General features: G+C 45.2%; 1 protein-coding gene across 3 annotated transcripts in view; it reads right to left on the bottom strand.

The window, feature by feature from the left end:
* The window catches only part of LOC118235729 (A disintegrin and metalloproteinase with thrombospondin motifs 2-like), a 66,651-nt gene that overhangs the window by 8,840 nt on the left and 42,855 nt on the right, over positions 1–14,956 (bottom strand). For 2 of the 3 annotated variants that reach the window (XM_035433441.1, XM_035433443.1), the window contains exons 6-18: positions 13,286–13,442; positions 12,475–12,580; positions 12,050–12,193; positions 11,495–11,627; positions 9,856–9,969; positions 8,047–8,192; positions 7,294–7,469; positions 4,787–4,920; positions 3,902–4,025; positions 2,204–2,284; positions 1,272–1,435; positions 494–653; positions 1–104 (exon numbers count right to left, since the gene is read on the bottom strand). The exon at positions 1–104 is cut by the window's left edge and continues 29 nt beyond it. In XM_035433441.1, coding sequence (XP_035289332.1) covers positions 1–104; positions 494–653; positions 1,272–1,435; positions 2,204–2,284; positions 3,902–4,025; positions 4,787–4,920; positions 7,294–7,469; positions 8,047–8,192; positions 9,856–9,969; positions 11,495–11,627; positions 12,050–12,193; positions 12,475–12,580; positions 13,286–13,442 — 1,743 coding nt within the window. Of the gene's footprint in view, positions 105–493; positions 654–1,271; positions 1,436–2,203; positions 2,285–3,901; positions 4,026–4,786; positions 4,921–7,293; positions 7,470–8,046; positions 8,193–9,855; positions 9,970–11,494; positions 11,628–12,049; positions 12,194–12,474; positions 12,581–13,285; positions 13,443–14,956 lie in introns of those variants that run through there. The other variant, XM_035433442.1, reaches the window with a different exon arrangement.

The raw sequence follows: 14,956 nt of genomic DNA on the forward strand, positions 1-14,956 counted from the left end.
GTCTCTGGTCATGGCTCGGGGTTTCTTCACGTTTTGGCAGTTTGTGCGATGGACCATCTTACTGTCTGACTTCCTCCTGCAGCCAAACCGCGTATACTGCTTACCTATCCAGCACAGAAACACACAGACAGCACGCGGTACATCAGCAGCCACAGACAAGGTTATGATGTAGGTGACACGTTTCATCAGCATCTACTAACATGTCCAGTTCCTGTAAGAGAGACATTACCTCTACTGGTTACCGCTCATAGACATTACTTCTAAAATATCCACTTCTTATAAGAGAGACATTACCTCTACCGTACATATCTGTCCATCAGAGCGATATTTCACTGTACACATCTCACTGTAAAGATGTCCACTTCCTGTAAGAGAGACATTATCTCTTTCACACTGTACGCACCCCTGTCCGTCAGAGGTATAACTCATCACACACGCTTCCCCTGTCCGTCAGAGCTATAACCCGTCAGATACGCCCACTCTGCGTGATTACCTCCTCCGCAGGGCTTGGAGCAGTGCGACCACTTCTTCAGGGCCCATTCGAAGTAGAAGGAGTCGTCCTGCAGGGCGTTGGTCTCCACGGAGGACTGCAGCTCTTCGTGTATCACGTACTTGTAGGACAGCGTGACCTTGGAGTCGCCCTGAACCTGGATCTGTAGGGAGGAAACGGCGAAAAGCTTTTAACAGACCATAATATTTTTTTTTACAGTTCACATTCCTGCACCCATGAGAATCCGCTGAAGATCCAATTAGCCAACAATTATTCTTTAAAAATACAATTAGCTTACTAGCATCTTACTGGGTCCTGAAATATGCTTTCCTGAAATATTCACTTTTGATTTTCAGTGAATAAAATATTTTTTGTGAACATTTTCTTTTCATGCTGTAAGCTTTGGAGGGGAGGTGGTGCAAGGAGATATGTTAACTAAATCACTAAATAAAGACTGCTGCTCTGCTCACAGTGGTAAACCCCCCCCCCCTCACAGAACCCGATTCCTACAGTGAAATCCCCCCTCACAGAACCCGATTCCTACAGCGAAATGCCCCCTCACAGAACCTGATTCCTACAGTGAAATCCCCCCTCACAGAACCCGATTCCTACAGCGAAATCCCCCCTCACAGAACCCGATTCCTACAGCGAAATGCCCCCTCACAGAACCCGATTCCTACAGTGAAATCCCCCCTCACAGAACCCGATTCCTACAGTGAAATCCCCCCTCACAGAACCCGATTCCTACAGTGAAATCCCCCCTCACTGCGCCACTGCTCACCATGACCAGAACCGCGTATCTCAGCGGTCCGTCAGTCTGGACCGTCTCCTTGTCGTCATCGTTCTGGTACTCCCAGGCCACGCCCTTCTCTACCACGGTCCGTGACTCCGGAAACTCGCCCTTCGCGTTCAGGAACACGTGCCCCGTGGCTTCATTCTTCAGCGCTGGGGAGAAGCGCCAGGGAGGGGTGGGAAGGGGGAGGGTTGTAGGGGGGAAACAGTCAATCAGGCCACATCTTTATTGTTTCTCACTTCTGTTTGTCACAAATGTAAACCCGTATGCCGATGGAACCATCTCCATCTGTTCAGAATGGAATCATATCATGCACATTAACAAAATGTATTATTATTATTATTTTAATATTATTTATATTTTTTACTGAAGCAGCTCAGGTTGAGTACCTTTGCTCAGGGAGAGGTCCCATCTGGGAACTGAACAACAACCTCTGAATCACCCGATTCACTGTACAAGCTAGGTTTCTAAACCCCCTGCTCAGGCCTACCCAGAGTTTGTTATGTTCCTTTAAATTCCTGGATGACAAGTAGCAGGTGAAGTATACAGAGTCACAGCTTCAACATTTTTGGATTTCTCACCAAGTCCTGCTTTTAGTGATCTAACTAGACAGATCAATCATGTGATCAGACATTTCTGCTAAATTCCATCAGAAGCTTTTGAATGACAGCTATACAGGGGCAGTGTTCTTTTCTATGCCTTATATGGGATATTTTATGGTGTTCTAATGGGTGAACAAGTGCTGTCGTACGCAGATAATTAGCTAAATGAGCCAGGGTAATTAGTGGGGGAAAGAAACTGCACGTACGCCAGGTCTCCTGAAACAAAACTGGTTCAGGAGGTAACGATATTGCACTGCAGCCAAGCGCTGACAGGCAGGGACGTTCAAACTGAAGCCAACGCTACCTGCTCAGGCTTACCCAGGATATGCTCTGTTCCTTTAAACTCCTGGACAACCAGATGCCTCGCTCCTTTGGGAACCTCCAGTATCTTCAGAAAGCCTGGAAGGTGCAGGAGCAGCAGATGAGCGATGAGGCGATTAAGATGACACGGTCTACTTCCATACTTTTAACTTTATGGGAACAAGCACAAAGAGGGTTTCTATCCAGAGTATAAATAAAAGGCTGCGTGTGTGTGCTTTATCTTTTCCTCAAATCATCAGCTCTCCTCGCAGATACCGACGTTCTTCGGCTGGGCAAGAAAGCACGGAGGATGAACGGCTTGTCTGGATGAAGTACAGCCCGTATTTGTTTATTGTTGCTCATAACCAGCCTGTCAAAAGCAATTGCGGTCGCCAGAAGAGAGAAATCAAAAACAAATGATCAATCATTAAACGTTCGCCCCAACAGAAGCCAGGAAATCAGATGTCTCCGGCATTGCTTTATTGTGCCTTTGTAGCTAACAGATTGCCTTCATCAACATGAGTCAGTCAAATCATGTTCAATTTTTTTTCCCCAGAAATGTAATTCACCCATTTTTCTGGGTGTTGCTTCTCAATGTTGTGCAGATGGAAAATATATAGTAGGTCAAGTCAACTGGTGGCCCAAATGTTACCCATCATAGAATTACTCTTAGACTTTAAATCAAGAGGAAACAAATATATTCAGAGCCATCAAATATTATGGCCAGGTCTACCTCAACACAAATCATGCATCTCTCCCACTAGTGACAGAATAATAAATAATATGTGTGCATATTTTAAGAAAGGGTCTGCTTTGTGTATACACACACAAAAGGTGTTGTTTGTGCATTGTTTTAAGATATGGGAGGAGGCGGTAATAAAATATGGTCAGACAATCCATGATCTGGGTCATCTTGTTCACAGAGGGAAACAAGTATAGGCAGTCATCTAGGAACAAACATAAAACAGTTTCTCCTGTTCACAGCTAAAATATATTTAACTGGATTTTTAACAACGGTTGCATTATAAAGAGAAAAGGCTGAAATAGCACAGGTACTGCAAATGTCATTTTTCATTTCAACACTAGGTGGCGCTCTACATCTGATAATAAAATAGAAAGCTGAAATAAAGTGAAAGTGTATCTCAGAGCTAGATAATGACGCACTCACAGGGTAAGAGTGTATAATTGCGCACGTCATGTTTAAAAATTCTAACTAAAGAAATCTGTTGTGTTCGGCTCTGTTGCGACAAACTTTTCTGTAATAACAAGCTCGGTCCAATGAAGTGTGGCCAGCAGTGTGGCTCACAGGACCTCTGGCTTGACTCAGGGTTGACCGGTTGGCTACGCGTATAAGAAAAAGCCTTCAAACGCAAGTCCGATCAGTCACATTGCTCTATCATGTGGGTATGCATAAAAAGATTGAGTGCTCTGAATCTGAGTGCTCTGTAGGGCAAAAAAGAAAAAGAAAAAGAAAAAAATCTTTTTTCTGTCTGATGAATTTGATGAAGTTTTTAAACAAATCATCTTTTAAAATAATTATTTAATTCATTCATTCATTCATTCATTCATTCATTCATTCATTCATTCATGCATTCAATCAATCAATCAATCAATCAATAAATCAATTGAAATCAGGTGAACAGCACTCCGGCTGATGGTCAGACGTTGACCTGTTCACGTTTGGTTATTTTTTTTGGTGGGGGGGGGGGGGCATACCTTGTTTCCTGGCACTGCGAGTGAAGCTGCCTTTGATGATTTTGCAGGTGGAGTTGTCCCCCCCGCACACTCCACACTTGTCCTCCTGCAAGGCTGAGCCAATCACGTAGTCACAGCCGACTTTCTGCAGGGACAGAATTAGCGCTGTGAGCAAAGGGGATTGTGGGATGGGCAGAGGATGTGCATTAGCCAGGGTAAGATCCCCTCCGATTTCATCTGATCTGTGTGCAGTCATAGCGACCAGATGCAGGTTCAAATCCTCAGTGGGGCCCTGTTGCTGTGCCACTATTGCATTTCGGAAACAAATCCCAACATATGGCTGAATAATATAACAATATTAATATTAATATAATAAGCCACTATTTATACGTCTCCAACAATACAGCAAAAAATATATATATATTGTCTGTTACACGAGGGAGATATTCCACTTGGGTGTTACCATGTTTGTGGTCAGGTATTATATTTGTGTGTGACTGCTATATTTAAGATATAAGGAAAGCACGGTTCTCATATACTGGCTGTTGTATATGCAGATTCCCTGATAAAATGACTCTGTTGATGTTGGAGACACATAAGAACACATAAACCTGGTACAGTGTGCAGAAATGACTCCGTGTACAGGCAATGATGACATCATAAAAGGGTCACTAGCTGGTAAAGGGAGGGGATGGGGTCAGACAGTACTAATCATAGATAAAAACAGGGGGATCCCAGCCCTGGTCCCGAGCCCCCTCTTCATTCCAAAAAACATAATCCCTTGCAGTCCCTAACTACCATGATAGTCATCACAGTAAAATAAAATTGAGTTTCTCAGTTTGATCCACTGTGGTAGACTACATGGTAATAAGCAGCATTTGGGGCACACTGCGATATCACACCCACCACACAGTCTCCGCCCACGCAGATGCTGTAGGGGTCCCCGTAAGAGCAGCGCGTCCCGTCGTGTGTCAGCCTCTGCATGTCCACCACGTCCATCGTCTCCTTGGACTGGCAGTACAGCTGGCAGTTCTCCTTAGCTGGGCACAGACAAAGGGGGAGGAGTCAGTACGGGAGGCAGGGACAAAGGAGGAGGAGTCAGTACAGGTGGCAGGGACAAAGGGGGAGGAGTCAGTACAGGTGGCAGGGACAAAGGGGGAGGAGTCAGTACAGGCAGCAGGGACAAAGGGGGAGGAGTCAATACAGGTGGAAGTTCTCCTTAGCTGGACAGGGACAAAGGGGGAGGAGTCAGTAAAGGTGTCAGGGACAACGGAGGAGGAGTCAGTACAGGTAGCAGTGTTTCAAATCTGAACACTTAAAATGTGTTTTATAAAAGCATGATATAATATCATCAACATTGGTGTGGTTAGCCAAGGCAGCCTATTTAGCCTTGTTACTTACTACTTTATTGCATAAGTACAACTGGCTATTCACCTCATACTGGTTTTTAAAATACTTTATAACTGAAGTTGTAGAAAAAAGCAGATTTCTCAACAAAGCACATTAGCATGAATATACATTCACACAGAAGGTGGAACAAGTCAGTGCCAGCAAGCAATCCTTGCATTAAAAACATAGTTTAGTGTGTGATGAGATGTGTGGCATGGCCCATTGGCGGACTCTCATAACCCCCCACACAGGGGGTGGTCCGATCCCTGCTGCGGCACCACCTCAGCTGTGAAATTATTATTAAAATCATTAAATTCATTCTTTCAGGCTAATGTCCACCTTGAGGACCTTGTGTTGCACGGTCAGATTTAGTTTGGATTTAATTAAATGGAATGCTCAGCTGTAATACTCTTCAGGCTGAGTTGTGCAGTTTTACTACCAGAGGAGGCCTCAATTACTGAGGGTGGGAGTAAGAGCCGAGAGACCAAGGGGAAAGGCGTGGGCATCCGCAGATTATGCCCAAAACACAGCTTCCACTCTTATCACTAGGACCAAGTGCACTGTGCGGAAGTGTACTAGTAACCTGCTCCTAGAATATTCTGGACTGGCTCAAGCTGCTATGCATTTTGGAGTGTTATTTTCATCACTGTAAAGCACTGGTATAGGGAAGTATCACATATCCAGGTGGACTGGGGTTCTCCTTGGTCTTGGACTGGGTCCACCATACAGGAGCTGACCTGGTTCCAGTTTTGGTAAGACCCTGAGCTCTCTTGCATAGCGGGCCCAATCCTAATGGCCGTGTTATTTGTATGAAGTCCTTGTGAGCAACCTGTTGATGTTTCACCTGAAATAAGAGCCTAAACCAGATGGTGTGGACAAGAGTGCATTGCTCTGCAGCCACTGTTAGAGCCAGAGAGCAGCTGTGTTTGGATCAGAGGAGGAATGCATTCCAAGGGCCTGAAGGACGTGCTGAAACCGGTCAATCTGCACCATCCCTGAAGCAGAAAAGGAGGAGTGTGGAAAACTGGATATTCCATCTCTGCGATGATTGTGTTTCCATGTGTTTGGCCCGGCTCAAAAAACTGGGAAGAGGGAAGGTCTGCTCCTCGTGGTTTCCTCATGTCTATCCCTCAAACTGACAGCACCTCTTCTGTGATCGCACCGAGGCTACAGTAATACTGCATAAAAGCACATTTAATGTGCTACAAGATGAAGAAGAGGTGAGGAAGGGTAGGAGGTGGCTGGGTTCCTTTTTTTATGAATGATGAGGAGCTCTACAGTAGGGCTGCTTGTGGATACATCCTCCATATGGGCTCTCTGACACACAAGCAGCACTGTGGTAACGATGGTAAGCACTGGCCTGTAGGTGATCCTTGGTGAACCTGACCCAGTTCTAACCCTTTCAGAGGTTTGTGTGTGTGAGTGTGTGTGTGTGTATGTGTGTGCATGCGTATGTGTGTGTGCATGAGAGAAAGAGAAAGAGAGAAAGTGAGAGAGGGAGAGGGAGAGAGAGAGAAACATGCATGTGTCCACGTGTCCTTAGACATGTACATCAATGAAAAACTCAATGATGAGGAAGAATGAAGACATGCAGGTTCTTATCCTGATATTTTCTGTCGGGCCAGAGGCTGGACATACAAGTCATTCACTTTGACCAGAGGGGAGAAAATAAAAAATAGCATAAGTTCATGCAATAAGTCAATACATTTTCGATATGAAACACTATCTCTGAGCCAGAAAAGTTCCATTTTAGAGTCCTGTAAACCTACTGAATGCACACATGACCTTCACTGCATGAATTCTGCTTCCATTCAGCTCTTTAAACACTTTTTAAGAAAGCTGTAGAAATTTAAGGTCATCCGTTAGGTATGCGAGGCAACGGAATGTGAAGCATGTCTGAATGGAGTTTGGTGACTCACGCCCCGCCAGCCCACTCCCAATATTCTGTTACAAACACCTGAGGACAGCGGTCTCACACCCCACACCCCCCCCGCCCCCCACCCCACCCCCGCAGCAGAACTCACGATCTTCGTGCTCGAAGGGCAGCCAGTGGTGCTTGGCGTTCTGGAACTCGAAGAAGGGCTCCAGCATCTGACACTGCTCCTCCCGAAGGTCGGCGAAGAGCCTGTCACACTGCTCTGTGTTGCAGATCTGGAACTGGCTGTTCGGCCCTAAACAGCTGCGTCCCCCGTTAGCAGGGCTGGACAGGTGGGGGGGGGGGACAGGTGTTGTTGACAGGGAGGGAGAGACGGAGAAAGAACATTAGAGCAGCTCGTACGGAACCCTTCATCTCTCCGTTGTCACTGTAAAGCTCTGCTGAGGGTTTGGGTCACCCAGGGCACCAGTGTCATTCTGTGCTCTGAGCATTAAATGGCAGCTGATAGCACACACACACTGCTGGAGAGCTCGTGCTTCTAATCTCTCCCAAATTGGCAGAGGATGTTCCAGAGATCACACAGGCTTACAGATAGACCAGGCATCCCAAAATAGGGGAAACGGAAAATCAGTATAAATAAATAATGAAATACTAAAAAAGAAAATTAGCATATCCTCCTGAGACTTTCGTTAGCTTTTTGTGAATGTTGCAGTTTTAAAAAATATTTTTATAGAATTTTCCTTATAGTGTACATTTCAGCATGGTAGAATATGTGGGTCTTGAGATTTGTGTCCACTACAGGGGACAGAAATGAATTGCAGGGTTTTACGAGGATGTACAGTAAATAGACTGTAGCCTCAGGGTCACGCACAGAGACGTAGGAGAAACGCTTCACACTCACGGTGGGTTGTCACACGTGCGGGTGCGAAACCGCACACCCGCGCCGCAGGTTCGAGAGCAGGTCCCAAACTTGCTCCATGCGCCCCAGTTACCGTCCTGCCTCAGGACGTCCGGGGTGAGCCAGATGCAGTGACCCTTAAAGCAGTGCTGAGAGGGCAAGAGACAAGCACACCTTTCCATTCAGACACACCTCAGAAAATGGCGAGTATTGTGGGACTGAATGGCCTGTCCTCATCATTATGTTATGTTATGTTAAGTCAGCTTTGAAGGAGATGCAAATTGAGTGAAGTGCAGGTGTCAGTGCATGTGTTTGTACACGTTTGTATGTTTGTGAACATACCTGTATTTGGTCGCATGCATGCATGTATGCGTAAAAAGCCGTATTTGTCTGAGTGCATGTGCATGTGTGTGTAAGTAACTGCTTTCATGTGTGCATGTGTGCATGTAAAGCCGCGTTTCCACCAAAATTACCCGGAACTTTCAGTCCCAGGAACTACTTTACCAGGAACTAAAAGGTTCCTTCAGCCAATGGTTGTCTGCGTTTCCACCGGGGTCTAAAGTACCGCGAAGATTAGGCAAATTAGCCCACTGACGTTGTCGTCGGTCCATCTGTCATATGATTTCTTCTGTAACGCCACACTACCACCGAAGTAGCCTACATTATTTTCTAATAACCGGGACAGCTCGAAGGGGTTTATTCCACTTATATACAACGGGTTACCAACAATGACTATATATGGTTACTTTTGTATTTATTGATTTTCATATATCCTCTCAAACACATTCATTAACAGCAGAAAACATGCACACGTTGTAAACAATTTGCTGTTTTATTACTTTCTCGTTGTCAATTCCATATAGGCTAATCGCAAAATGACAAGAATAGAGCGAAAACTCGGACTTGCGTGAAAATGTAAATTAGTAGTGGTACAGCCACCGTTTGCTTTCCTTCGAAGTTACTGCTAGCCGAGCAGCGAAGTGTGCCCTCCAGATGCGAACCATGCACCATAAATGAGTCCATAGTCTTCCTGGTCTTTTCGTGGAATTGAAAAATGGCAGTAAAATTGAGTAAAATTACGGCAGTCTGAAAAAGCTAAAGGGAAGATTACTAGAATTAACCTGTTATTTTACCCGGATAAAAAGTGCGGAAGGTCATTTCCAGTTTGCTTGTACTGTATCACCAATGTTAATTATGCAGAACTACCGCATACCTCACATAACTGTATCAAACGTTTTGAGTCAATTACAACGGGCTAACAAAGAAAATCCGGAAGAAAATATTCAGCAACCGAATTAATCCGTTTGAATGTTTTGGTAGCCTACGTAATATGCTGTCCCAGCACGAATGCTTAGCATTTTATAAAACGAATACTAAAGCAAGAAAAGAACAGAAGAGCACACGTTATAATTCCAAGACGTTGACAGGCTATAACCAAAAGTAGGCTACTGCGCCGCATAACATACAAGTTTGATTTGAAGTTATTATGAAAATAAATTGGTTTGCCGCTGCATATTTTCAAACATGGCGGGTAATGGCGGAAAATAAATACAACACAAATGCTACGAGTACTCAACCAATCAGAAATGTTCAGCGCTGCAAGCTCCACCCAAAAGGTTCCTGTACTTTCGGAAAGTACTACCCCCCGAGCAGGAACGTTTTGGGGGGTAAAACAAAGCCCCCAGAACTAAATTTAGACCCTAGTTCCTGCGGTGGAAACGCACTGAGTTCCTCAAAAGGTTCCTAGTTCCGGGGTATAGTTCCTGCGGTGGAAACGCGGCTTATGTGTGCATGTGTAAGAGATCGTCTTACCTTCCCGGGTGCACACATGGTTCCATCGATCGGCGGGCCCTTTTTGGTCTTGCAGAAGAAGGGGTTCTCAGGATGGCTGCACCACAGCTGTTTGCAGGGGTCGAAAGTGCTGTACTGGAGGAAACAGAGTCACCCTCATTCACACACAGTGCTCAGCACAGTCCTGTTAACCTCAATGTCCACAGTAACACAGCATCACTGTAACCTGGATACACACAGCATCACCATAACCTGGATACCCACAGTAACACAGCATCACTGTAACCTGAATACCCACAGTGAGATACAGCATCACTGTAACCTGGAGACCTACAGTAAAAAGGTATCACTATAACCTGGATACCCACAGTAACACAGCATCACTGTAACCAGGATACCCATAGTAACACAGCATCACGGTAAACTGGATACCCACAGTGAGATACAGCATCACTGTAACCTGGAGACCTACAGTAAAAAGGTATCACTGTAACCTGGATACCCACAGTAACACAGCATCACTGTAACCAGGATACACACAGTAACACAGCATCACTGTAACCTGGATACCCACAGTGAGATACAGCATCACTGTAACCTGGAGACCTACAGTAAAAAGGTATCACTGTAACCTGGATACCCACAGTAACACAGCATCACTGTAACCAGGATACACACAGTAACACAGCATCACTGTAACCTGGATACCCACAGTGAGATACAGCATCAGTGTAACCTGGATACCCACAGTGAAAAGGTATCACGATAACCTGGATATCCACAGTAACACAGCATCACTGTAACCAGGATACCTACAGGGACTCAGCATCACTGTAACCCTAACACCCACAGTAACATATCACTATTCCAGAAAAGTACACAACTGCCAGATACTAGCTTATGGACAGTACAATTACGAAGACAAGTACAATATTGGAAAAGTCATAAAAACTGGTCCATCTCATTATATAAATACTGTACAAGACCTGTTTAACTTAAAAATAAATTGATGGAATTAAAAAGCAAAACATCTTCACAAATAGCTTCAAATGTAGCTAGCTGTTGAGAACCCTCGGTTGCTTGTCCCAAAAGGAAGGAATTCTTAAGTACATTAAAGTACATTAAACAGGAACACTAGCAAGAGGAAACCAGCCCTTACAGCAAGGTAAGGCACCTCTATAGGCCAAGTAGTCTCATGGTTCCTGTGATTGGTACTCTGTGGGCAGTCACACTTGTGAGTCCAAAACCAGTAACCCAAAGTGATTAAGAAACTGGGAAGCCATGGAAGTGACCTGAAAAGATTAATTTTGAACCCTTACATTAGAGTAGGTTTAAAGAGTTGAAGAAACCTAGGAGCAGACCATCTGCAAGCTAAAAGAAGTGAAAGTGTCTCCTAAGGACGTCTTTGTTAAAAAGTGCTCAATCCTGGGCTTCCTGCCAAGGATGTGTCCACTGTACTTCAAGGACAGGAAGTGGAACACACGATTAGGGTTCAGATGGGAACCGATCTGGTAAACGAATCAAATGCATGCACTAACAACTGTATTTTTTTATTTCCATAAATGGTAGGGATTGTGTAGAAGAGGGAGTAAAGACGGAAGGGTCCAAAATCAGAAGTTTGGGGGAGGGGTATGGGATGGTTGGGGAACACGCCACTCACCGCCGTGCACATCATGTAGCCAATGCCGAAGTCGAAGCGACACTGCTCGTTCATGGAGTAGTGGATCCCTGGTAACTGCGGCAACAAGGGCCAGTCGTGGTCGAAGGGATCGTCCCGGAGGCAGTCGTAGGAGCTGCAGTGGGAAACACCACCCATGCCCTCACTAACACCACCCAATCTCTCATTAACACCACCCGTCACTTCACCAATCGGTTACTGACCCAGGTGACATCAAAAAACCCCACCCATGCTCTCAATAGCACCACCCAACATCTCATTAACACTGCCTTACCTCTCATTAACACCACCCATCAATTCACCAATCTGTCAGTGACCCAGGTAACAGCAGGAAACACCTTCATTAACACCTTCTAATCCCTCACATCATCTAACCATCTGAAAACACCATTCAAATCCCGATTGATACCACCCAACTCCTCAGTAGTAGTAAAGAGTGAGTAGGGGGCAGGCAGAAGGCGGGGGGGGGGGGGGGGGGGGGGTCAGGACATGGCAGAGAGGGCGTGGCCGCAGACTCTGACTCAGACTCAGACTCACTGCAGGTAGCGGCTCAGTTCCTGCTGGCTGCAGCGGGACCAGTGGAAGCGGTGGAAAGCGGCCTGGACCAGCGGCGCCATGATGCTCCCCATGGGCACCTCGTCTCCACAGCGATTCCCCTGCCCGTCGTGCTCCATGCCAAGCCTGTGAGGGCAAGAAACCAGGCAACTGTTAACTGGGAAGCCGATCACTGCGTGAACATCTGATCAGAAACCAGGAAGCTTATCAGTGCATGAACGTCCAATCAGTAACCAGGGAGCCTATCTGTGCATGAACATCCAATCATCAACCAGGAAACCTATTTGTGCATGAACATCCAATGATTAACCAGGAAGTCAATCTGTGCGTGAACATCCAATCATTAACCAGGAAGCCTATCTGTGCATGAACATGCTTGTGTGTGTCTCATATGGGGAGCTGCATACACGTGTCCAGTCTCGTGTGCGACCACAAAGGCGGAGGAGAAGCCGTCCTCATGGTTCAGGGTGCAGCTACGCACAGGGTGACACATTCCCGTCACTGGGGCGTAACCTGGGAAACATGAGAGAAGGAGTGGGAAAAAAAGAATTTTACTCAACATCTACAACTTTGCTTCGCACATACCTCACTATTCAAAAGCAGTGTTTTCAGAATAAGATGATCTGTTCTGATAAATCAAAAAAGTAGAAAGAAGGTCTTTTGTTAAGGCCCTAAGATGCCAATACACAAATATATTAGGAGTAGTATCCCTTCTCCTTTAAAGGTCTAAAACCAAAGACAATTCATGACAAATGTATACTAATAATAATTCAGTGGTTCCCACCCTGATTCCTGGAGATCTACCGTCCTGTAGGTTTCCATTTCATCCATGATTTGGCACACCTAATTCTAGTAATTTGCAGCATAATGAGATATCTTGCTGTTGAATGAGGTGTGCTTTCTTAGGGTTGGAGTGAAAACCTACAGGACAGTAGATCTCCAGGAACAGGTTTGAGAACCACTGTAATCAATTCTTGTCTTTGTGTGAGCATTTGATAGACAGTGACAGTGAGTGTAAGCCAGAGGAAACTGCTGGCCTTGTGTGTGTGGGAGTGTGTGAATTTCATGCCAATAAAGCATTTTTTAATTTTAATTTGAATTTAAGTGTTTGTATGTGTGTGTGCGTATGTGTGTGTGTGCATGCTTGTGTGTGTGTGTGCGTGTGTGTGTGTGTGCATGTCTGTGTGTATGTGCATGCGTGTGCGTGCATGTGCTGACCCTGCATGCCAGTGGGGCCGAACTCGCGGCGGGTGAGGAAGATGGCGTGGTCGTGATGCTCAGCATCGCCTGCATCCTCCTTCTGCTGCAGAAAGGCCCACCGACAAACATTCTCCAGACTCTGAGAGGGGTTCCCCAGCTCTATCAGACTCGTGGACTAAGACAGACAGATAGACAGAAAGACATAAAGACAGACAGACAGACAGACAGATAGATAGATAGATAGATAGATAGATAGATAGAGAGGGGGAAGGAAATAAAAACAGTGAGAAAAATGGTTCAGTTCTTTACTCAGTGTTCTACAGCGATGATTGCAACTGCTCAGCATCTATAAACAAATGCAAAACACACAACTGCAGAGCGATCTGCGGCTCCTGCCGTTACTCTACCACATAAAGGAATCGCATTTCTCCCCCATGCAGGCGAGTTTCTGTGGCTGTCAGCCACACAGCCGGTGGGACACAAACAATGCTAGCGCAGTACTGTCAGACCCGGGCACTGATCCGGATGAACCCAAACATAACGTCGTCCAGAAAAACAAGACAAATTGCTGGACAAAAAATATTCCTCTTTATCTTGAGAATCACCATCATGGAACACTGCAATAAAACTGTGTTTGTTCACCCTCCCAAGAATTGGTAAAAATACCATTGACAGTAACAGTTCAGGGCTTCCAGATTAATAACAATTGCAGAACTTCAAAAGTAAAACTGAGTGCTGCTTGTTCAGGAATGTTCAAAACACATTGAATGTACAAAGAAATGACCGTAATAACACGTGCTGTGATGAAGTGTTTCTGCTTTTTTGTTTCCTCCATATTTAAATGAGAGCAAACACATTATCTGCCCTTTCAGGCCAGGTTGACCCACACCAGGGCAAAGTTATTTCAGCAGTGAGTTCTGCACAGAGGGAAAGCCCCTAAGAGCCATTAGGTTAATAGTCACAAATTCAGCTCTAGAAATCTATGGAAAACTGACTACATATAGGATTTTAAACACTTTCCTTCTTTCGCAAAATCATTCAAAAACTATTTGCCAATGACTATGGCCTTGGATGCTAAATTGCCCTTTTAAATATAAGTAACATGAATTAACCTATAAAGTCCTCTTCATTTAAACACACGGATACCGGAGTTCTTCCTTGCAGAAATAGGTACTCCAGTGGTATGTATCTTATATCCTGTAGCTATCTACAACTGTAACGCACGGGAAAATGTTTCCTCTATGTCCCTGGCTCATGGTTTCACCAACACTGCTCCGCTAGAGCAGGGATACCCAAATCTGACGCTCAAGGTCAGCAGTCCTGCTGGTTTTCTCTTCTGCCTTATAGGTCACAGCAGTCACTGATTGGCCAGAGATTACACTCAACCTAGTGTGTCAGGTTTAAATCAGTCCCTGATTAGAGGGGAGGAATGAGAACCAGCAGTACTAATGGCCCTGCGGGCCAGTGCAGAATTCCAGCTCATTGCCTAAGAAACCATTCTCACTTTAACCAGCAGGTGGAGACCTTGCAGTTATGTGTTCTTTAAAGGTGGACAACGTGGCTGAGGTAAAACAGGACTGAAACAATAACATACACAAAAGCACATATAAACATAGGACATCCTATGTTTTAGGATGTCCTGTCACAAAGAATCAGTGATGATTAAATAATTCAAAGTGACCAATCACA

This window comes from Anguilla anguilla, chromosome 9 (assembly GCF_013347855.1).
Source record: "Anguilla anguilla isolate fAngAng1 chromosome 9, fAngAng1.pri, whole genome shotgun sequence".
Taxonomy (NCBI): domain Eukaryota; kingdom Metazoa; phylum Chordata; class Actinopteri; order Anguilliformes; family Anguillidae; genus Anguilla; species Anguilla anguilla.